At 41.1% G+C, this 25,775-nt stretch overlaps 1 protein-coding gene across 5 annotated transcripts in view; it reads right to left on the reverse strand.

The window, feature by feature from the left end:
• The window catches only part of ccdc88ab (coiled-coil domain containing 88Ab), a 68,882-nt gene that overhangs the window by 34,179 nt on the left and 8,928 nt on the right, over positions 1 to 25,775 (reverse strand). For all 5 annotated transcript variants that reach the window (XM_030106789.1, XM_030106792.1, XM_030106790.1 and 2 more), the window contains 2 exons: positions 20,402 to 20,510; positions 3,240 to 3,309 (listed from right to left, as the gene is read on the reverse strand). In XM_030106789.1, the coding sequence (XP_029962649.1) occupies positions 3,240 to 3,309; positions 20,402 to 20,510 (179 nt within the window). The remainder of the gene's footprint in view (positions 1 to 3,239; positions 3,310 to 20,401; positions 20,511 to 25,775) is intronic.

Consider the following 25,775-nt stretch of genomic DNA (forward strand, 5'->3'; position numbering starts at 1 on the left):
CACAAAACACAATACACTGATGCAGCACCATGTTGGTGTGCAACAGCCCCTCGACTCTGAAAAATCTCTACTGGACTAGAATAAATATATAGGATCAAATATCCAAGTATGGTACTTTTACTTCATAGAGACTCTGTGTGCGATAGGTCTTGATGTACAAATTGATTTTGTGCTATCTGTGTGGATGGATGAGGTTTTTCGAAACTTCTGCATGCTTTCTTTGTACGGTGGGATTATCCTAATTTGTATCAATATATGGTGCCTTTTAATGTGTAATTTTGACACGGGTTATACTCCTTCATGTTAGTGAAATATGACCAATGCAGATTTAAATTATTCAGATTATTGATTATATTATAAAACATACATTGCAGATGTATGAATTTTATTTAGATGTAGAAAACAATGAATAATTTAATGCAGATTTCGAAGCAATGACAGCCAGTCTAGTAGACATATTTGTTTGTTGCGGTACACTGGTAGCTCCAAACGAGCGACAGCAGACAACAAATCCTCGAAATGCAAGACTGCAAGTAAAAAGTAGCTTAGCCCTTGACTTTTTTCCTGAACTACACACACAGCTTTTTAAGCCCATCACACTTCGTGCTGCTTGTCAGCTGTCAGTTCCCAACAGTTGTTTCTCCTGTTGTTGCTACTGTTAAAAATATTTCTTTCCCACAGAGCGGCCCATTGTCGACATCATGTTTTCCACTGGGTCATCCGTATTCTTAGCCTTTATTATTTATCTACTTGTGTTTGTTTACAAAGTGTATTTTTGCACGATGTGAGGATCAGCTGCTGTCAGCTGTGTGGGATTTTCCTCCTCCAGCAGGAGCGGCGAGGAGAGAGGATGTGATGTATTTTTGGCCGCTGTATATTTTTTATGTGTGTATGTAGCAGTTGCAAAACACGTCTCTGTGAAAATGATACTGAAAGTGGTTCCAGTGAAGCAACTTTGAGTGCAATCCCTTCGATGGGCAAGTTTTCTGGAAATAAGGCTAAATGGCCACTTTTAACTCTCAGACAGACTAAACAAAGAAGCTCCTCTCTGTGCATGTGCATGTATGAAATAAACACTGCTCGCATGTACAAGTGTGTCTGTCTGTTTAAATGCAAGGCAGTGGAGGGTAAATCAGAGCCTGGGGGGGTACTACAGTTCATTCCCACTGCTCACTGTTGTGAAGACAACCCTCCCCCATCAACCGAACAAACACATGTATGCAGACATACACATGCACACGCACACATGCACGAAGCGGCGTCCCCTGCCCCCTAATGAGAGCGTAATAAAAGCCACATGGCCAATGACTTTCAGCCGGCAGCCGCTGAGCCGCAGAGTCGGACTCCACAGCAGCCAGCCCTGGTCTGGTCTGACTTGCTGAATGATTATCTGACAAGCTCGGGGGTAAAGGGCACAAGGAACCTTGAGGAATGCAGCCTTAACGCTTCCATCCTCTCCTCTCTGCACCAGGTCGGTCTTAACGCTGTATATCTGGGAGGTTTCCAGAGCACAGAGCACCCAGCAGATCCTCAAACATGTACCGCTGTGAAGCAGTTGGCTTTATTTTGGGAGATATGATGATAAAAGAATTCCTTTTGGCTTCTCAAACACTGATTAACGGCCAGGAAAGAAAAGCTGTTCAAGAGTTATGAATCAGACTGCAGATGATCGGCATTAGAAAAAAAAAACTAAAGTGTTTACTTTTTAGGCATAAAAACTAAAGACCACTGAAAAATGATGGAAAGCCAATAAATAACAGAAATGGCTGTGGTCAGCATGTAGGGAAGGCCACAGAGGGAGGAAGGAGAATACATGGCATAGCAGCTACTTTAAAAGGTGCATATATTATTCATATTCAGGCTGTTCTGTGGGCTGAGGCTGGAATCCATCAATCAAGCTGATGATTAGATGCACCAGAATGTACACAGAGTCAGCTTTAAACAGGTTTGCTCAAGAAACTGAGGTGTGAATATATCTCTTTAAGCTATCAATAACTGGTTGAAGGTTCTTGTTTTCTGAGGGGTGATTTTCTTTGGGGTAAATTTTGCATAAATTAACTAATTAACAGCCTGAATTCTTTAAAATATAATCCTATAAACAGATAAGGCGATTTTAGAGTACAGATTATTATATCGGACATATGTCACACGGTTTTGACAGCTTCATGTTTAGAGCGCACATCCAATAAGTTCTGGCAGTTTAATTTTCATTGATAAACTGAACACACAACCTTAGATTATAGTAAATAAGTATTTTGACTTCTACAAAAATCTGATGTTTTTGGTGCCAACAGGCTGAAAGACGCCTACTGAACTACCACACAGAAAAATAAAGGTACCACTTTCAAAATGAAGGCATATCAGGCTCTTTTTGGCTTGTAAATGAGAATAAACAGCATTTGGCCCACATAACACTTGAGCACAGTACTCCGCCTGCATGTGGTGGATTAATATATCCAATCACCAGTTGCTAAGTGAAGTTAACCGCCCTGGATAAGCTTTTTATCTCCACCACTATGTCTAGTGATAATTTGCTATTTTCTCTCTCGTGGTTTCATGAAGGTCAGGCAGGAATATCGAGTAGCACTCGGGGCTGCTCGGGTCAAGCTGCTCGAAAATATTTTCATGACATCCACACACTTGCTGCTTGTACGGGTTGGCTCGGACGTATCGAATAACACAGCTGGGATCAGCAGGTCAGAGCTCTGTTACACAATGGTTAAATGAATTTAGCACTTCGAGTAACAGAGCCGTGAGCATTGGGGCTGTGGCAACATCCCTGTGGTGAGGAGGAGGCTTTAAATTGGACGAGTTAGCTCCGACAAAAGGAACGAGAAGCTTGAGATCAAACCATTAATGTAACTGTTTTCACACCACAGCAACAGTAAAAAAAAAAAAAATTCTCCCACCAAGTCCGTTTTTTAATGGCTGGAGTTATTGAATGAACAGCTCATCATGGAGCGCGTGGAGAAACAAAGGAAGTGTAGATCTACGGCCAGAGAGAGCCGCATGAAGCATCAAAGCGCCGGATAATTAAAACAGCTCTACAGCTGCATAGTGATAAAGTGACAAGAACTCCACAGAAACTGCGTGTGTCCTCTTTGTGACTGTCTGCACGCCTATAGCTCAAGTCACTCAGCTAACGAAATGCCTCCCAGCAGTCAAATTATAACCCGAGCAGCAATTACCTAAGTCCTTTTAACACTTCAAATGTATTGTTCCAGCACAGCGATACTCACCAGACAGCGGGTTACGACCGAGCACGAGCACATTCGGTAAAGGCATCATCACCAGCTGCTGGAGGCTCTCCTGAGGGAGACAAAGAGAAAAGAAGGGGGTGAGGATGGGGATCTTAACGGGTGAATAAAGACGTAACTGTATTACTGATCAGCAAACCTAGAATTTTGGGAAAAGCTTAGTAGTTCAGTTTGCTGATACATGAGTAGCTCTGGAGAGTTTGCTCTAATTATACATATAATGTTATTCTTTACTTTTCCAATCAAATCAGTTCACAAGGGCTTAATCAGTGCATAATGCATTTATTGCTGAATGGACAGTAACAATAAAAGTGTCCTATAAGCTGCTAGAGACACTGGTCATTTGTTTGAATAAGACACCAATACCTTACATGCAATAACCTGCATAGAACAACAGTATTTTGGAGCTTAAACACTGCTAAAGACACTAGTTTCTCATAGCCTGCAGGAAGCAAAAGGCTCCAGTATTTTGTAGCCTATTGGCAGCTGATGACCCTGGTATTTCCTGCCCTGTAGACCGCCGATGACAGCAGTATTTATAGGTTATAAATTACTAAAAGCGCCAACATTTTGTAGCTGGGAGGCTGCTTAAACCCCTATTTGCACGGCATTAGGACCAATGGTGAGTTGTAATAATTAAGGAGGATGTCTGTGATCTCAATCCTGTGCGAATGCACCGCACTGGTAATTTGTGAAGTAAGAATTTCACTGCAAAGTAAGAATTCCACTGCAAATTGCCTACCGTATTACACAAAACACATACATCCTTTGATAATATTTGTCCTGTACATCAAAGTGATTGGGGGATATGTTGGGTTTTGTTTTGTTTCTTAGTTGAGTGTCTTTTCCCCCTTTTTCCACCAGGTTGAACAACAGAGGCTGCAGTGGGAATTAAAACCTGTAGGCGGCTATAAGCACTTTTTTTTTTAAGCATACAGGCAGCTGATGACAGAAATATTTTGTGTGAAAGAGGAGGTGGAGTGTTGGCATGAAAACTGAGCAGTACCTATGACAGACAGTAGTAAGGGCGCGATGGTGGATGTGTGTGTGTGTGTGTGTGTGTGAGGTGACGCAAGTGACAGTGGTGTTTATGTGGGTTAAACTGCTGTTCCAGGTTTTTGCTGCAGGGCCCCCCCTGCTATTCACGTCAGTCATGGAAACCAAAATGAAACCATGAGACATCACACACACGCACACGCACACAGGCAAACACACAGTCAAGGCAGGAATGGGGGAATTTGATGTGCGTTGGTGTTTTTGGTTAAATTATATCGAATGACTAGCCAGAGAACAAAGCCCAGCTAACCCACAAAAGCTTGAATTCATGTTTTCTCATTACTTTTGTTTAACCTTTGCGCATCGGGAATTAACATTTTTGCAGTGCCGTAATGCATTCTACACTCTGTACCTGCTACACAACGTCAGACAAAAATATTTCTCACAATGGTAACCTTTAGAACAGAATAAAGTAACTTCTAATGCCGTAAAATCGAAGGCCCCCTCCTTTAAGAGGAATGGACATCAGGGTCAACTCACCTGAATATTTCATGTTTACCTGATGGCAGCGAGCAGCCTGAACTCATTTTACCCCATGGATTTAACAACTTGACACAGGTTAGTGCTGAAGTCACGACAAAGAGGATTATATAAGGAAGTGAGTGGGTTTGGAGATGCACCCCCTCCTGTCATAACCATCTGCCCCATACATATTGCATTACCTCATCGCCGAGGTTTAAGGGGAGGGCAGGAAACGTGCCATCGGCTGCTGGGTGCCATGAAGACAGAAACACATCTGGACTGAATTCATGCACTTTTAAAGATCTGACAACTGAACTGACAGAGTGACTTTCATACAATCCAGTAAACCTTGACAAAGGCTGTAAGGATAGAAAAAAACAAAAAAGGTTCTGCTTGCCAAAACATGTCTCTTACTAATCTGTGCAAAGATACAAAGCTGATTTATGCATACGTTTCTGTGTGTAGTTTAAGTAGCTTAACGGCCATAAGTAATCTGTAAGACCTGCAAGGAAGAAAAAGGGATTTATGCATTAATAAGTACTACTGGTAGTAAACAATATATAGATATCTATGTCTCTCTTTTAACTTTAGTGTGGGTTTGAGTCAAACTTCCTGATGTTTTTAATGTCATAAGATATTAATCAAAAGGTCTGAATCTATGAGTAAAAACAATAAATAAGCAAAACTCTTACAGTTAGACCGTTTCAATTTGAAAAATGTGGTTGTTCTTTCTCACAGTCTGCACAACAGCTTATGTTATTGTCCATTATAATTAGGGAAATTTGGGTACATCAGAGCAGAAAGTTAGAAAAACGTGCATTTTAATAAAATAACCCAGGATAGCCCCCCACAACTAAACTTTGGATGTAGATCAGCAAAAATGCAAAAGCTATGCTGATGTACAGAGACGACTGCTTGGTAGAGTGGTCTCCAGGTATGCTGCAAAAAAAAAAAAAATGAGAATTGCAGATTTTTAAGTGAAACCGTCATCAAAATGGTGCAAGTGTTGGTTTTCAGATTATGAGATAAATTAAGGTGATTTGCAGAATTCAGCTTCGCCTCCTCCATCAGATGCGACTTTGTGCCTGTTGACATGTGAACCTTCGCTGGGTGTTTGAACACCGCCATGCTTTCACCTCCCTGACTTTCAGATACTCTCCATCCCACCCGTTATCTGCAGTCATCTGACCAACAGACCCTCGCAGGGGGGAATGTTTGACCTGGGGTGAAGGTCAAACTGGAGGTCGTGGTCATGGTTAGCTGGTCAGGAGTGCGGTTGCCATGGTTTTCCCTCTGCGGTGATAAGATCACTGACCTTATCCGCCCCTCCTGTCTATCGTTCTACCTCTGCTGGTGTGTGGAGCATGTAGAGAGCGTGGTGATGGTGAATGAGGATCACATCCTTTTAAAAAAAAAAATCTTGTACATGTGACCTGTGGAGTCCCCGAAATACATTCCTGGGACCCACCAGTGAAAATATTAGAAATAAAAAAAGTATATATAAAAAAAAAAATAGCTGCATACATTTAAAAAATGTAATATTGTATAGAAGGGCAGAGGAATTCAGAAGTGACTGAAAATGTTTTAATTTAAGTTCTGTTTATTTTTAAGCAGATAGTTTCAGTTGCCCTTATGTACATTAATAACTGTTTTAATATAAATTTATAATATCATAATCCCCTATGAGGAACAAACACATATGATGCTGGTGACTGAGACGGATGCGTGGCGAGTGATATCAGGCAGTATGAACCGGAAGGAGCAAACAGCCATCACGTCTGAAGCTGGAGACAGATTGACTCAACAAGCGTCAGACAGAATTGTCGGCCACAGTTGGCATCTCACGCAGAGGCATTTGGTGCGCCTGACAGCCAATTCACCACACACAACTCATGACAGCCGCCTCGGCAAAATAAAAAAGAAAAAGAAAAAAAGGCCAACACACCAGAATCAACCTCCATGAACGGACATTAAAGTGACCCCTTGGGAACGTTTGTGCGGTCGTCTGTGGCGTCTTGACAGTATAGAGAGGAGAAACTCCTGTACTTGTTGGCAGCTACACACAAAACTGGAGTTGCTACAGAGTTGGAACAAAACAGCTCCAAGAGAAAATGGCTGATCTGGCGTCAGACCTCTACTTTCAACATGACCACTTGTCCCCCGGCTGACCGACCGCTGCTCCCACCGGCTCCCACCTGCCCGCCGTCATGTGTTTGCTGTGTAAGCATCAGGCTGAGCTCCTTCCATACGAACGCACTGTAATGACTCAGTTCATCATTATGGGCTCAAATTACTCAGGATGAATCATTGATTCCTGAACGCAGCTGCAAAGCTACAGGAACACTGTGGCATCGGTGCGTGACACACATCGAGTCCGGGCACTCCTCTTCCACTCAAACAATGATTCACTTCGACTGACTTCCTCTCTTTCAGATGCAGAGTTAACAATTGATCTGCACTCTGCAGAGTCATGTGTTTACAGCAGCATTGTGCCCATTCACTGCCAGTTTTCCTTCCTCTACTTCTCTTCCTGACTCCAGAAGCAATTGTGTGACGATCGTCGCTTTGATCTGCCAAGCTCTTCACTCAGGACTTCATTCAAAAAAAGGAGGAAAAAAAACAAAAAACCATCTGAGCTTTCAGGTTCTTATCCACCAGGGTACATTAGGTCGGTCCAACTGAAAGGCAGGGAGTAGAAAAAGCTGATTATGGATTTAAACGTTAAAATACAGCTCTACAATATCAGGTAAACCTGCAATATGTGATAATGTTGTCAAGTTTACAATTGAAAAACAATTTTTTGTAAATACAAAAAAATTGAATACTAAAACGTTGCATTTGCACTTGAAACACTGCTCTGTAAACAATGCTTTAAGTATATGATGTTAATATCTGTTATGTTGTGTGATTTGTTCTTAAAAACAGCTCTTTCTCTTACCCTAACCTTCACTAGCTGTATTCTTTTTTCTACCACGTGTGTCTGCTGTTCCCACCAATATGATTTCTTTCTGCTGGTGTCAAAAATGAAAAGTTAGTCAACTGCTCAATTTTTCTGACTCAATCAGATTAAACACTTTTCTCCCATATGCAGAATTCCATTATTTTCAGTTTGCAGTGCATAAAAGCAGAGTGCACCGACACATTGATCACAATTCAGCCTTTCATTGGCAATGCGCATTGCATACATGCCATAATAATGACGACTTAGCGACACACTAAACCTCAATATCACATCCTGCAGTGAGAACGGTTTGCATATAGGCCTTCTCAAGTTTTTGAGACCAAAGAAAAATCCAAGATTTTGACAGTTTAGCTTTGAGTTCGAGATGCCAGTACTGCACAAAAACAGTAGCTTTTGCAGTAGATTTATGCGAAGGCAGTTAAGGCAAAATTATGTCTCCATCTGTTCACATACTTTAGATATTCCACTGTACAAAATGCATTCTGAGAAAACTTTCACTTCTTGAAGCCACGTTAACTTATTCTTGTGTAAATTGCAATGTAGCAGATTGACACTGTCCAGTAAAACCCACGACAGCAGCCACTGCTCTGAATTATGAATCTGTCGGAGCCTTTCCTTCAATATATTCAAGAACTAATTATCACTAAACAAGACTGATAATTATCACCACAGAGCAATTGAAGGAAAACTGATGCTTTATATCAAGAAAAAAACAAATGCTATTTTTTTTTTTTATCGAATAAAACCTCGACAGTGTTGCTTTGCCAATAAACCATATTTTTGATGAATGTGGTGAAGGATTTTGCCGGAGGCTCCTAAACCAAAATAGAGTAGCCTAATACACGTCTTGGATTAGCTGGCAAAGGCTTAGCTCTCATACATTAAACATGATAAGACACTGCAGGAGAGAGAGCAGCCGCCACGCTGAGCGTGTCACGGCGATGTGCCGCTAACACTGCCAGAAACACACATGTGAACACACACACACACACACACTCGCAGCTTCCACTGCTGCACAGTCGCTGTGACAGCAGAAACGTCCTTGGCTCAGTCAAGATGACAGTCTCACACACACACGCGCACACACATACACTCATATATAATAATTTCAATTTCACACACTGGGGCAGTGCACCAGCCAGTGATTTCAAGTTTGAAGAAAAAAAAAAAAGGGCTAATAAACATGCACCAAGGTGGTGAGCGATACTGGAAGAAAGAAAGAGAAAAAGGACAAACAGAAAATGAAGTGGAGGAACAAGAAAGGGATGCAGCTTCGATTTCATCACTTTTCAATCCGGGCACGCAGAGCTGAACTGCCTCCTCCTCTCCTCTCATCTTCCCTTTTCCCCCACCCTCCCCCCTTCCTCACACGTTATTGCTGTAATATCGATTCCAGCAGAATTCACAGCTTCTCCTTCATCCCAAAGAGACGTTTAGACAGACTGATACAATGAGGTGCTGCTTAGAAAGGTGCCGTTCACGACTCCTGTCCACACAAAGGGACTTTATACATTATGTCTGCGCTATGCAGCAAACAGCGGCACCTTTGGTATGAATGCAAGCAATGCAATTACATTCACTGTTGATCTGCAGCATCACCTCTATGCACAGAAAACATTTCTTCCTACACTGAATAGAAAAACACTAAAGCATCCCTCCCACTCCTGCTTTAGGTTAAGTGGGGGGGTGAGTTTACGTCTGCTGACATTAGTGGTTACATTCTGCTGATGCACCAACTACAGATGCACACACACGGGTCTGCAAATGCATTACAAGAGGAGAGCTGTGAATGCAGCAAGAGCGGATTAGCTCTGAAATATCATCATACCTAAATGTGAATCAGAAATAACAGCAGTTTTTTTTTTTAGCTGGAGTGTGAAATCATGTTTAATAATCAGATTCATTTCAGAAGCTTTAAGGTTTAAACACATTATATCACAAATAGTATCTAATTGTCTATTAGCAGCATTAATTGCTGATGAACCTAAAATGCATGTGCTCGTCTAAAATCAGCTCTCAGCAACATGGACAACGCCTCACAAGAAGTGAAGCCTGAGTGTCTGTCTCCTCTGTTAACACACAACTTCCTTTATCATCCATTACATATACATTAAATACTAATCTCTCACAGCAGAGGTCTGCAACCATTACGATAAGCAAAATCAGCAGTTTTTACTCATATCTGAAATCTATGTAGAGCCACACAATATGTTAACCCCTTAAAATGAAGATCAGCTTTCAGTTTTATTAACGGGAAGCAGTTTTAGCTTCTTTTTATTTTGTAATTATTAGTTTTCACCTCATTTTAGCAGTTTGTTTATTATTTACTCCATGCATCACTTCTATGTATTATGGGGGATATTACATCGACTTGCACGTCTTCATGAAGAAAATGTTATGATTTCCATGACGAGAACCTCCATATTTCTCCACACAGTGATGTACATCCCCACATGGCAGCGTGCGATAAGAGTAAGTCCATTCTAGTATAGAAAGGACACACACACACACACCTTTAACAGGAGGCTAATTGTGCTACGAGTGTGTGTCACACCAATGCCGCAGACCAGAACTGTTACCATGGAAACGAGAAGATGGGTTTATTCTCCTCGATGCTGGAGAGCCCGATGTACATGGCACTATAAAAGTTCACACATAGGCGTGCACACACACACACAGACACACAGACACACACGTGTCCTCTGCGGACTTCTCCCCCGCTGAAAAAGCAGCAGAGATTATGAACTTGAAAAAAAAAAAACAAGGTTATTACTGCCAACAATGGGAAGGAGCATGCTTCTGCTTTCTCTCACAGCCAACACACACACACAGAGCACACACCACACACACAAATCAATGAACTGAATGCTTTTCTCGCTGCTCTGATGGACCCGTAAGCACCTAAAAGAGGATGTTTAGCAAAGCGTGGCTGAAAGACCAAAGTAGCTCTCCAACTAGTGCCAGTGAGATAAAAACAGCAATAAGCACAGCAGGTGATTTACCTGTGAATGGTGTACAAATAAATAATAAATACAAATAACCGAAACAATGAGAGGAAGAACCTGATAACTGAAACAGGTTCAATATTAATATTTCAACAAATCAGTTCAAATCTTCGCACTCATCTCACCATTATTGCAGATTTGAGAATCCCAATGAACATGCAAATTCAATCTGTGAAAAATGAAGTGGCATATGGCTAATATAAGTGTTAAACTGATATTTTAACCTGATAAAGCTCAACAGTTGTTGTGGGTAATAAAACCCAGCAGTCAGGGTTTGCTGGCGGCCAGATGGACAGATCATCTCCTACATGAGGAGGAGGAGGAGGAGTGAACAAGCCATTAGCACCGTGTTTCTTTTGTTCTTCGCTCTTATCTATCAGGCTGAGTGCTTTTTACAGCCGAGCCCCGAGGCGGGACGAGCCGACGAGCCGATCCCGCTGCTCCTCTCTGAAGGTGGAGGGCAGGTGGGCTGCCGGGAAGCCCCCCCCCCGGCTTCTCCACCTTCCAGGCCTTCAGGCCCGGGAGGTCTGTGCTTCACACTGAAAGTTCACACACATTACATGCGGCTCAGGATGAGGCCATTATCTTAAAGACGACTCTCGAATGAAGCATCATTTGAACTCTAATCGACTGTTTGTAATTGCAATGTTTTAAATTTGGATTACAAGGCAAATAAGGACTTCAATGGATCTACATATGGTTCCTTTTTCTGAGACATTTAGATGTCATGTAGATTACATACGTCGAGAAGATGGACTGCTAAAATCACACACAGACAATCAGAGTAATTCATCAACTTGTCTGAGATTGGATTCTCAAACATCTTACAGCCATCACACCAAACATGCACACAGAAATGAAAGACAATCCAGAAATATTCAACTTCCTAAACCCGATTCTCCTTGGTATAAAGTGATCACTGCAGAGCCAGACTCAGCTCCCGCGTATACACCACATCATCTTCATGTGACATTTGAAAACTTTCCTTGTGTCTCGGGTGTCTGGTTACATGACAACGGCGCTAACAGCCAATGGAAAACACAATGCTTTAAAAACGCTGACTGAGTCTCCATGAAAATGGGGGAAAGGCAACTTTTTGACAACTCTTCGACTCCATGTGTGTAAAAGGATGTGCATCTGCACCACAGCCGTAATAACACGCAGCAGCAGAGAGACAGCAACAACAATGTTTTTCCTCCAGAGTGCCATGACTTCCAGTCCATATTCTCCTGGGACCGAGTAGTTTTAGAGTCGACAGTCGAATGGAATCTGTCATCTCTCCATACAAATGTCTGTGCACTCGTCATCGTTAATGTTTATTGCATACTTTTGTTTGTGTGGTTAAGAAAAACAATACCCAAACTACAACATATATCGTTTTTAGCATTTTTGATAATTCCAAATAAATGTGAAACTCCTTTGAAATGAAAACCCAAAAACGATGCCTTTTTGCACTTTATACGTCGTTGTGCAAGTAGGGCCTACATCAATGCATCTCGTCTCATTAATTGTAGGAAATTTAAAGGAGGCCAGCAATTGTGAAGACAAACTGCAAAACTGTAAAACATTTTAATCGATCAACTTCAGCATTCAGAACCACAAGGATGACAGTCCTTTGAAAAGACTAACTGTTTTCAATATGCTACACACGCTTTTTTGTTTGTTTTTTTACTTTTTCAAAGAAAAAATCTGAAAAGATTTTAGATTTACACAGCAGGGCAAAATGGTACAGAAGGAGAAACCCCACTTGGCAGCAGTTTCAGGACTGAGGGATAGTAACCTGCTGAGGGAGCCGGGTGATGATAACCGTTACAGAAACCTACAAACTGGCAGTAAAACACCAGAAAGCTGAGCTGTTAGAAAAATCACCACTTAATTCCCATTTAGTCCAGTTAAAATGGAAAGGAACACAGTACCTTCAAAGCAATCCACATGGATATTTTAATCTAACGCTGTTTTTGTTGAAACCACAGATTCCTCCCCCCCCCCCCACCTCCACTCTGGAGCTCTGATGGAAAAGAAGAACTTCCAGCTTCTCTCTGCTGACTCCTAAAAATAGCTCCCTTCAAGCATATGGGAACCTACTCTACATCACAACTGCCACAAATTTCCCCTTTGAATTCGCTCCCTCCTCCCCCCCCTCCTCTCTCGCTCGCTCTCTCACATGAAGTCATGTTTTACAGACATGTCGGCACACATGCTATTTCAGAGAGCTGAGGTTTGATTCTCACTCTGGAGTGTGATTAGGAGAAACGATGGAAAAGAGGTTCAGGATGGAAAAGGGAACCAGGCTGACTCCTGGAGTGGTAATGTTAGTGCGTAAATCTGCCTTCAGATAACCGAGTACTTATTTACAGTAAGCAGCTCTTTACAAAGCCGACGGCTGCGAGTGACACGAGAGTGACATTTAAAAGAATCTGTGCCTCGCTGTTTTAGATCTTCAGAAATACAATGAATGACTTTGTTCAAAATAGAATCTGAACTTCATTTATTCAGGTAATTTTACTCTAAAATGACATATTGTGCTTGTTGAAATTCTTCAATCAGGTTGTGGCTTTTTAATAGACAGACGTGAAAAACATATTAGCGTTGAGGTTAAAATTCTGGTTCCAACAGTGTGGATGTTCATTAGTTATACAGTCAAGCTTCACAAACTCAAGATGTCTGCAGAGAAAAGATGATACTTAAACATTTTCTAGACTAAAAGCATTGCAGGCATCCTTGAGGCAGCTTTAATGACTGCTACATGAGCACAAAGCTCTATTTCTATGGTTTCCAATATTTTTGGAAACTTTTAGACAACATAGATGATCTACGTGTTTTAGATATGAAAGCTATGTATGCTGCTTGTTGGGACACAGAATATATGGATAAAAGCAGCACAATAACCTTTACAAAAACAGTCAGGGCTATCAATTACAACATCAACTGTGGCATATGCTGGATTTTTTAGGCATGTCTGCAGTCTTTTATTCTCTACGCACGAAAAATAAAAAGAAAGGCTTTAAAAGCTGGAAGTTTATTTCATATCTTGAGTCAAACACATCAATGTGACTTACTGCAGCGGTGTCAGACTAAATCCTACCTGTGAGATTGTGCCAAAAAACTCCAACAAGCTGACGAACTAAATCCATCATGAATGGGATATTTGCAGCAATGCGAGTCTGCGTGATAACATGTTTTGCCTGCAGCTGCGAGGCACATGCCCTAATAAACTAATTTGCTCATGACTGACACTGAATGGAGCAGCAGGGACATTCTGCCTTGTTTTCACCACGTGTGTAGAAAAATAAAATATAAAAAAATGTCTTGTCTTGAGGCAAAAGCAGCTCGAAGAAAGATTTTCTTTGTACTTCCATGAATTCAAAAACAAAAAAAGAGTTTCCATGACAACCACAGTGGTTTCACAAATGCACAAGACTGATTCTGCGAGTTTGTGCAAAAACTCACGCTCACCAAACATTTACACTCACGGTTCAAATTTAACAACAATGACAGATAGTTTTGAAGGTTCTCAGGTCAGATTAGATTACCATGGGAAGATAATTTCAGCATCTCACACACAGTCACCTGCCTCTCAGTGGTAACTACTTCAGTCGCAAAAAACTTTGAAATTAACAAAAAAAAAAAATGACAAAAAGATGAAAAATCTTTCTAAATGACATTATTACAGAATTGAACACAATTCTGTAATGTTTCATGGAATAATTGGACATCATTTTGTGGTTTCTGCTGTTGCAGCCACACACACACACACACACACACACACACACACACACACACACACATACACAAAAACTGTCTCAACATCAAATTATACTGTCAGAAAGTCCAGCGACTCCTTCAGTGTGTTAGCGTTTCAGCATCTCTCTGGCTTGTTCAACAGGTATCTCTGTAAGGAATTCAAAGAAGCAACACAGTATGTAAACTATCTCAAATATCTCTAAATATGAGTGTGGGGCCGGTTACATTTGAAAGATATGCGAGTCATTTTCTAAAAACAAATTAGCTCCAAACTGAATTTAATGTAAGTGTGAGGATGACTTTAGACTATAGACATTTAATTCAAAATAAGCTAATAAAGTAACAGCTATGAGCAACTTACCCTGTGAAAACCTGACAACATATTTAGGATGAGATATTTGGGGTGAACCATGAATGACATTTAACTTCTGTAAGCGATCCTCAAAAAAAAAAAAAAAAAAAAAAAAAAAAAAAAAACTCCTGATGTGAAATATAGCATATTTTAAAATAGTATATTTTAAAAAGGTGAAGACAGAAAAAGCTTTATGTTGGTGTTTAAGGTGTGATCGCTCATTCTGTCAAAAGGAGTGAGTCAACTGAGCCATTTTAAATACTGAACCTCTGAGTCCTGAATAACAGATGCAAATACTCAACTGAAGGAAACAGGAGCTGAAAAAACTGAAACACCTTCTTAATGCATCAAGATTCATAAAAATGACGACAGCTTACACAGTTAAAGAAGATCTGATAACATTTTGAGCTGAAGTTTAACCAGGCTGAGCTTTGGGGCTGAATGCATCAAGGATGAATGGTGGTCTCTGTTACCCTTCAAATGGAGCTCCCAGCCTTCACACCACACCCCAAACCAAAGCAGAGAGAGCACAGAGGTGCTTTTATTTACCCGAGCAACGCTTGAAGGACGCCAGCAGAGGAAAATGCTCGACATTACGAAAGCAAATCAACTCAAATGTGTATTCAAATCCACTGCTGCCATTGGAATTCATGTTTTCTTAAGTGTAAATCAAAGTTATCAGTTTGAATAAATGCTTTAGACACCGAGTGACACCAGATGCTCTCCGACTCTGATCTTCATAAAACAGGGTCAAAGGATTAACTCAGCGAGCTCTGAGAGAAGCCGCTAAACGCACAAAGAATTCAGTTGAGCTGGCTGTGGCTCCACATTACATCCTGTTTAACGATGCCAAACCGAGGCTGCTAAATTAAAAAGAGGCCTGGCGTATATTTGGACTGACCCACTGCGGCTATGAAACCTTCAGAGGACTCCTCTGTGCAGAAATGACTGAGCCACCAGGTTACGTTCGTACCCAAACCAACAAATATGAATCAAATTGGAGGCTGGTGGAAAATGTTTCCACAAACTTCTGTATAACAACTAAAATATACTTTACATTCACACAGATGAAGATTTTCAGCCTTGATCTTTGTAACAGATTGCTCTCAAACCTCTCTCGACATCCAGCAAAAACTACTTCACCAGAACAATAATTGAAGCACACAAATGACAAAATACCTGCACAAACCCACAGAAATTCCATTACTTCGGATGTCATTGAGAGCAACGATGGTTTCAAAATCTGATTCAGAGGCAGAAGAAGGTCCACACGTGTCTGTCTTTGATGGTTCAACAAGTTTAATGAATTAGTTTACTCTCGAGAGCAGAAATCCTTTGGCGAGTCAGCAAGAGCTCAAATCTAATAAAGTGCTCCTTCCTCCCAGACATGAAATATGAGGTCGAGCCTGAAGAGAAAACACGTCTTCAGCCCGTCGCCGCCATACATCAGGTTCATGTAGCTTTAGTTCTCTTCCTATGCTCACTCAACCTCTGCAGAGATTAACCTCACTTAGAGAGCTGTATCAGACTGTGATCTACCACCGCGGTGACACAATTAATTTAACTAAAAGATTGAGTTCAAGAGTCAGATCAATTTATTGAATCACAGGAAGCAAGTCGCTGCACAATTTTTTTTTTTCTACCCACTGCAGGTCCCATATCCGAGTGCTGAGCCGCTCAGTAAATAGAAAACCTGTTAAATGCATTAGCCTGAGACCTGAACAGTCCATATGTCTAGAAATGTGAAACCTGTAAGGCAGGAGAGGAACCATGAGAAAAGAAAACTACAGCAAAAGCAGATAAAGATAATTTTTCCTCCGAGGAACATCTGCTTTACAGCCGTTTTATTACAGGCTTCATCCAGACTGCTGGTTGGAGGGTTTGGAGTCAATCCCAGCCGACGCAGAGTAAACCCTGGACAGGTCACTGGTTCACTATGCTGCTAAAACACAATCACACACAGTCAATTCAGAATCACCGACGACACCAACAGGCATGTCTGATTGTGGAAGTATCCGTTTAGTCAAGTTTACATGTTCTCCCTGAGACTGCACGTTTTTTTTTTTTAAACAAATAAGGTTAAAGCTTTCCTGAACGAAACCAAAAGCACTGTGATTCAAATATTTAGAAACCAGTGTGCCACTGAACTCAAAGGGAAAAAGTTGAAAATGGCGTGCAGCTCAAGCATGATATCAATAAAGTAAAAGGAAATGAAAACTCTAACTTCCTCTCTTATCAGCAAAACAACATTTTCAAGTGAAAAGGCAAATCTTTTCTTGCGTCTTGGGGTCTGATCAACAGTGCTCAGATCCACTGAAAACAGCTCCCCAGGTGGAACTTTTTGAAACCACTTCAAAGTCATCTCTATGGAAACGAAGGAAAACATACTTTTCTGCAAAGCTACTGCTGCACATGCACACCACGGCCGTAGTAAGTACAACTTAGGCATATTCGCAAGTAGATGGACACTAACGACAATGGCCTCCAGAGTGTCATGATTCCCAGTCCATAGTCTCCTGGGATTTGGTTGTTCTGTAGTTGAGTCACCATAACCAGCAATCCCACTTCTTCATCTCTCCATATGAATGTCTGCGTACTCGCCGTTGTTCACATTTAAAGTGCTTTGTTCCAATTCCTGGCCTGGCATGAAAACTACATGTATTTTTTCAGGATTCTGCCATTTCCATGTTGAAGTTTCATTTTAAAAACACTGCTGCGTAAGTTATGGAAACTTTTCTGAAGCAAAAACAATACGTTTTAACTGGAAAAGCTGTCACAAGACATAAAAAATGTTTGCACTGCACCCTGGTTTTTGTCAACATTACCAAAAATACCCTCTTGCACAGGTCCACAATACACACATCGTACCTGGAACCTTTCAGGGACTGGTTAAGTCCCCAAAAGGCCATCATGGGGGCATTCAGACAGCCGGCGAGAACAACGGGGGAACATGAGGGATTTAAAGCTGTAGGTGGTCTCCGTGTGTCTGAGCCACAAGCGCCCGAACAATAGTGCGACTGGGAGGTCAACAGAGTGACACCGGGACAAACAGGCAAGATTAATCAAACACCGTGCACCAACAAAGCTTTAATTGTTGGCTTGAAATGGTCATGTAAGGCTTCAACCACACAGATTATGAGCAGCGTGCACCTCAAACAGCCAGTTTACCCACATTACGTTTGGGCTTTATCTTCGTCCCCCTGCTGTCATTTATTAGACCACTAATACTGGAGCGACATCCATTCAGCTGATCCAGCACCTTTACCTAACAAGTGTTCACACTAAAAGAAAGAAAACTTGAATGTCAATACACTAATACATAAATCTGCTAAAATGAAAGCATTTCCGGGGTGAAAAAAATAGTAAAAAAAAAAAAACATAATGGTGCAAACAAGCTGGATAAAGTTTGATGTGTTTATTGTGATGTGAAATACCTTTTAATTTAATCTAATCTAGCATAATAACACATGATTAATCTAGCTACTAACTCAATTGCCAAACGCTCTAAAGTCTTTAACCTTTCCCGTCATCTCATCATCTACAGACTCTCTGCCGACCGGTGCTTAACCCCCCAGAGGCCATTCACCCGCCCGGGGACTCGGTGACAGATTATTGTGATGGTCATTCCAGGCAGCCTTAGTGCAGCTTTTGTCGGCTTACAAGGGTGAAGAGTGCACAATAGGCTGATTGTTTAAATAAGATGACTGAGGAGTTCTTAAGAATCGAGAAGACTTCGATCTGACAGACGTCTTTACCTAAATCCATCACAAATCCAACATCCTTTATTATGATCTGATGATTCTTATGATAAAGTTAATACATAGATCGTATCAGAAATGCATAGGATGCAGGTCACCATTGAATAATAACTGATGAATAATGAATACTTGCTCTTTACTGCTCGATCTGTCCTGGCACGTATGTAACCCGGAAACATAAGAAGCTTTGCAAAACTGCGCTGTATGTCTATTCACGCATTAATGTTCCAATACCCGTATTAAAAATGCCAACAGCCATTTGATATCATGTCAACCATATATCAATTTCTCAGACCGGTTTTGTGTCACAGGCTTTACTCGTGAGGTTACAAATTGAATTCCTGAATGTGGGAGATCTGTATCTATATCAGCGCTCCGTGTCCTCGAAAACATCCCAGAACATGCCGCTCTGTCACAACAGCAAGCTGGGTCATGATCATCATAAATACGATGAAGACTCTTCAGCAGCAGTGCAATGAATCATTTTTCTATCTAGACTGGTTGAATTCGCCAAGGTTGCAAGTTTCTGAGTTGCACAATGGGAGGAAATGACATTCGAACCAAAGACCGGCTCAACTGTAACAGCAGCCTGGCAGTGTTTCTAAATGTGTGATGTGAGGTTTACAAAAAGGCTTCAAAAAGTGCGTCATATAGACACCTGAAAGTTAATGTAGAAAAGATGGAATAGCTAAGTATTATCTCACCTCATTGCTTCCTGGGGTTTTCAGGGCTCAGTTCAAATTTAACACCTGAGCTCATCAGATCTAAAATATAGTTTTCTAAAAGTGCTTCAAACCAGTTAAAGTTAATATTGTTGCACCCTCACATCTGAATTTGTGTTTCCGTCTGTGATGGGGGGGGGACTGAAATTTGCACTCAGCCACAGAGATAAGAGATGGATTATAGATTACACAAAGTATTTGGCCAACAACCTCGATCAGGGCTGCAAAAACAAGAAGCCTGACACACGCAAATCCACTATTTAGCTTCCTATTTGCACAAATGTGTCTGCACATGAGAGCCGGGTAGGTGTAAACCGGGAAGGAATCGGCATCGGCAAAGTGGTGCAATGACAATAACAACAACAAAAATACAGAGTGTAAATATATATATATAAAAATTTTTTTAAAAAGTACTTATTTTGAAACTATTAGAAAAGGTTTGTAAAAAATGTTCAGTGCTTCAACAAGCATGCAAAACAAGAGTACTACGTTTTAAAAGTAAGTTATGCCATCGAAACCAGTGAGGTCTTTTCATTCATTGCTTTAATTTAAGAAATTTTCATAAAGATTTTTTTGTATGTGATGAAGGTAAACCTTGTTCTCAGATATCTTGATACCAGAGATCCCTTCACATCTTCTCTCATCCTACTTTTTCTTTTGCTGTTCAGCTGAATTTGTAGCTTCAAATATTTCCATTTTCTTCAGCTGATTAACAGTTCTGAGAAGGAAAACGGAGACATGATGAGCTGATAAAGTGCTGAGCAGCAAACAGACTCAACGCGAGATAAAACTTCACATCACTCATGAATAACTAATCTTCAAAAAAAAAAAAAAATAGAGGGTGAGGAATTGACAGTGTGTTATTCCTGTGCTCACAGGGATTTCAATCATTCCATGAATTTTTACAAAGTGAATACCCGACATTTGTCCAAGAATGCAGAACCTGCATCAACAATGTCAAGTGAAAAGTGAGTATCATAGCCTTAACAAAGGTACTGGGAAACAGAGAGAACATGAGTATGATTTGACCCATAAACGATCCACTTCCTCAAAAGAAGTTCAGCAAAACCAGATAAATCTTACCTGATAGTAGCCTTTGATTTGCCTGATGAGAATTGAAAGGTTCTGGATTCGCAGCGTGGGATCATTGTTCACTTTTTTGTTGGTCCTCTGCACCGTGGCCTTTGGGTTTCTGCAGAAACAAGTGAAATATCAACTGTTAACAACTTGTGAATTGAAGAAAAGGTGAAGCTTTCCTGACATTCCTGAAAGTGTGTTTGAAACATCCAGAGTCCGTTTCATTTTGCCATCATGTTGTCATATGTTTGGAAACGCATGTCTTTTTGGCTGAAACCATTTAGCAGCACAGTGACAGTGAACTCTGGTTTGAAGAGGTGGAGTGTCAACTTCTCTTGACGCACAAAACTCATCCCTTCTCTTCTGCCTGGATCAAAGAAAACCTTTTATTTACTTGCAGGACTGAGATGTTTGTGTGTTTTTCTCACCGACTTTTGCCTGAGGAACACTGAAAGGAGCACGACAACCGAACTGATCACAGGTGTCAACACGTTTTAGTGGATCTCACACATTCCTCACATGCACTGCTACCGCCGCCGTAACCGCTCATCTATATCATCCAGCAAGGAAAATATTTTATCCGTGTGAATCTAAACCGCGAGTCATCTTAAATCTGCTCAACATCACTGACTGACAAGAAAATCACACTGAATGACTCGAGGATCATTTAAACTCACGATTGTTTGAAATGTTCGACATGACAGGAATCTGTCAGGCTCACAGCTTTCAAAACACTTAAATCCCTTCCTTTTGAGATTTTTTTTACTGCAGATACTCGACAGCACCTGCAAATTCTGATGAAAAGCTTTCTGAAATAGTTAGTTGGAGGTTAAACTGAATGATACTCAGCCAGACCTGTGAACTTAATGTAAGACCCTCTGATCCCCTGAGGGAAATTCCAATTTCCTAGACTCAAATATCCAAGGCGGTAACAAAAGGGTAACCCAAGAGCTGATCTTTATGAGTAGTACATGGGCGCTTTGAGAGAGTGAGCACACACTCGCTTACTTTGCAATTTTTTTTTAAAATAGAGTTCAAGGCTGGAAGATTTGGCTTTAGGGCGTCAAGGCAGTGGACTTCTCACACAATTCCGTGGCTCCGGTTTAAAGACTTTCCAGCAATATTGTAATGGTGGAAAGAAAAAAATAACTAATCGTTTCTCGGTTAGAAATTCTTGCTGTGTCAGACATATGATCCATGATTTCAAAGCGGCCTGCCAGCAGATCCAATCCAGAGACGATAGCCATCATATTTTTAACTCTTTATCTTCATGGAGTCACGGTGGGACAGAACAGTTCTGGCTGACTGGAGCTGAACTGAAAGCACATCTTCAGCTGGTTGAAAGGTCATCACAGAGGCGAGGCGAATTAGGCGATCAAGTGAACCTAGATCGCTGAAACTCCGAACGATTCAAATGACTGGAAATTGTTGAAGCGTTTTAGTGTCATGTTCACTGAACACATGGACACACCAGAAATGCTGAAAAAGCTGTAGTTAGAATGACAGGCCCCCAAGTTGGTGCTTTGGCTTTAGAACATGCATGCATATAGCAATATAAAGCAAACCAGGGGTGTCAAACATAAGGTCTGTGGGCCAAAACCAGTCCACAAGATGCTTCAATCCAGTCCAAACCACCAAAGCCAATGTGAAACATTTCAAAGAAAACACTGACACAGATCCTTTCATTCAAGTAATCCGCACTACAAACAAAAAAAAAAAAAAAACAACAACGACAAAGTCTAAATTTAAAGGTTATTAACTTATTATGCCACTACTTTACTGATCCGGCCCACTCAGGAAGAAATTGGGCTGTTTGTGGCCCCTGAATTGAAATTTCTTTGACACACCTGATGCCATTCCATCAAGATCCTTTAATCTCCTTTGTCATACCTGTCCATTGTTCAGCATATTTTCACAAAACAGAGCAAGTATTTGGGTTTGTTTCTTTTAGTTCATTTAGATAGAGCCATTTTTTTTTTATTTCTGTGCCAACAAGAAGAAATAAATGCAACTCCTGTTGCCTTCCCTCAGAAAAAACAAGGCTCTGTAATTAATTCATGATGTTTGTCTCAGGAAAACAACATTCCTCTTGTACTTGACAATTTTCGAGCCTTTGCATCTGCAATGACCCAGAGTGGTGCCATTTTTTTTTTTTTTTCCTTCCTCATCACAAGCGCTGCAGACTTCAAAGTATGACCTATATATTAGGGTCAGAAGACCTGAGAAGGGGGGGAGGAGGAGAGTCCAGGCTGCTTATGAATGTATGAATGTATGCATGCATGCATGCAGTGTGTGGCACGTGTGTAGTCATGCATGTGTGTGCATGACTGCATCCGCCCTCTTGAACTCAGGAGCAGGGCGGCCATGTCTGCGTCTGCTCATCTCAAGAAGGTAAATCCCGACACGCCACAAAAGGAAAAATACTTGTTTTATGATTATTATTATCTGTGTTGAAGCGGAGGAATGTATTTTTCTCCAAGTTTAAGCTTGCGGTCACAGGGGATTTCATTTTTATCCCTTCATGCTGCTTTCACACGATATAAATAAACATCCGGCTGCAGTCTTCAAAATGGAAGAAAATAGATTAATATCTTGCAATGTTATCTTTTTTGAGAAGAATTCACAACCACAAGATAATCAGCTTGCAGCATCTTTGTGAATATTCCATGAATTCTTTAGTCCTCCATGAAGATACAGTAAACGGATTTTTTTCCCCCAAACTGCACCTAATTAAACAAACATACTTGAACCATACAAGTCTGCCTTTCTGTGATTAATTTCCACAATAATCTGTTAATAATTCTTAATTAGCTGTTTGACAATTAAAACAAAATGGAGGAAATTCTGAAAGAAAGAAAAAACACTGTGTACATTTCTGTTAGTTTAAGAAATAATTCATGAAATACCTGCACTCAAATAGCCTAAAATACTCAACCATCTTGGAAAAAACAACATTTCAATCATCATTACACAATTTGATCATTAAAGAGAGTGTTGTTATGAAGCAGAGTGCAGTTATAGAACCATAAAAACATTGATTATAATGAAAAAAAAAAAGCGATACAATGAACAAAAAAAGGACAAAAAAGTCCTGGATTGAAAGACGAAATTCCATCTCCAAAGTCAAACGGCTGCAGCATGGATGTGTTAATTCGCCTTTTTGATCAGCCTCCGCACACACACACGCACCAACACACAGACACACACACAATTATGCTAATCAGAAGGGCACAAGGCTCTTTTTAAAACTGGTCTAAATGAACAGTCATGTGACCTGCCGAGCTCCCCCCTCCTCACACACACACACACCCTTTCAAAGCCCATAGTAGGGGGTCTATTTAACCCATTAATTAAAAAGCACAGAGCAGGCAGTAATCCTGTCAAGGCGAGGAGGGCGATGTGGTAAATGAGGTGAGCGAGAGAAGCAGGATGAGAGCAGAACTGCGAAAAAAAAACTGTTCCCTATTTACGCAGTCGTCATCATTGAGAACATGGCGCCCACTGCAGCGCCACGCAAACCACCATTCCTTCCATTAGCTCCATCTCTGATGCCACATGTGTAAGCACAGGACAGGCCGACACCCCCACGGATCAGCAGGCGAAATAAATACGGCGACTTAACGCAGCTGCGGGGGTGAAACATCCAACTTATTGCCTCCTCCCCTGTCGGTTCCTGCTGATACAGTAAACTTAAGACTTTAAATAGACAAATAGATTAAGGAAAGACAAGCAAAGCCAGCTCAACAGCCAGCAAGGCAGACAACTCGCCGGCCAGACGGCCCGTCAATAAGCCGTTCCATCGCTGCGGCTGTGCCGTCGATGGGAGCTGCAGCCCTTACGCAGAGCCCGGGGCCACTGGGCCCTCTCCTCTCATCCCACAGCACTGATTGGCTGGGTAGGTTAGGGAGTAGTGTTAACCTATATATGACAGGCTGCATTACAGTCAGCATGGGCAGCCAGGCACACACACACACACGGAGCAGAATGAATGCACACACACAAAGAGAAAAACGCAGGCTGCATTCAGCCACGTGTTGGAGATCGAGATCATGAGCCCGACTGTCCAAACACGGCGGGGAAAGTGGGCTCGCGCCTCCATGTGAGAGGAAAAAAAAAAAAAAAAGCATGAAACCACACAGAAGGGATACGAGCTACAGCAGAAAATTTCATAAAATAAATAAATGATTCTCAGCAGCCATGTTCAGGTTAACAGTTCAGGGTTGCTGCAAGGCAGCGTGACAAATCAGTCACAATGCACTGGGAAAGACCAGCATGCTGGATGCTGCGCAGTGCAGGCAACAAGCTGCTTCTACGGCTCGTTGCAATACAAAAATGGATGCTTGTTAAGAGGAATCGGTTGTGTGCAAAAACCAGAACACAAATGGCTAAGCCACCACATGAATGGTAAAGTCCAAAACACAAATGCAACAGCTAAAATAGTGACTACATGCAGAAAACTAAAACTCCTAGTGAGTGAGCAGCAGGTTTGCTTCAGTACGAGCAGGCTGCTTTTGCTGATGGTGACAACCAAAGAGAACAGAGCATACATGTAGGAACATGATTTACTTGAAATAAGTCATGAGAACTTCCAGATTTATCTGGTTCACTTCTCATAATTCAGTTCAAACAGGCTGCTGCTCTCTCTCATGTCTTTGTGTTTGTGTTGCAGCTTTGCATGCAGCATCCATGTTTTGGATATGGATCTATTTGAAGGTTTTTACAGAGACTAAACGGCAATAAAAGCCTAAATCTTATCCCGCAAATATTTTGCAAAAATGCCAGTGGCAACGCAATTTCATGACAAATGCTCAGTTATAAGGTTTGATTGGTTCAAGCTGGCTGGTTTTCATAGAACAAAAACAATCCATTCAGTATCATCCAAGAAAGATTCTTGTTCTGAATTTACAAATTGCAAGATGTTTGGATAGAGTTTTCTGTGTCCGCCGGAAAAATATTTCATGATTAGGACTCTTCTGGTGAGACATCAGAGGAGGCAGAAACCCCACTGATCAGGTCCCACGTTGTTATACAGTGGCTTTTGTTCTGCACGATGAAGCTGGTTAACGCATTTATTCGCTCAGAAAAGTTGACTTTGAGAAGGAATGTGGCTTTTGTGCCACACAATATTGTTATCACATGTGCAAGTATTCACAACAAGAGAGAAAAACATGCTGGAAAACTGAGAAAAATGTCCTTGTTTAAAGTTCATGTTGTTCATGAACTCTACTTAAACCGAACCTATTTCAAATGAAAGCTTGTAAAAGAGAAGCGTGAACAGGGCAATTAATGTCCGATTAGAGATTGATCACCCTCACTGACATTAATGCAATGCAAAAGGCCGTCTTTAAATAAAGTTTATCAAATCAGTAAGCTCTTGGAG

This window comes from Salarias fasciatus, chromosome 13 (genome assembly GCF_902148845.1).
Source record: "Salarias fasciatus chromosome 13, fSalaFa1.1, whole genome shotgun sequence".
NCBI classification, from domain to species: Eukaryota; Metazoa; Chordata; class Actinopteri; order Blenniiformes; family Blenniidae; genus Salarias; species Salarias fasciatus.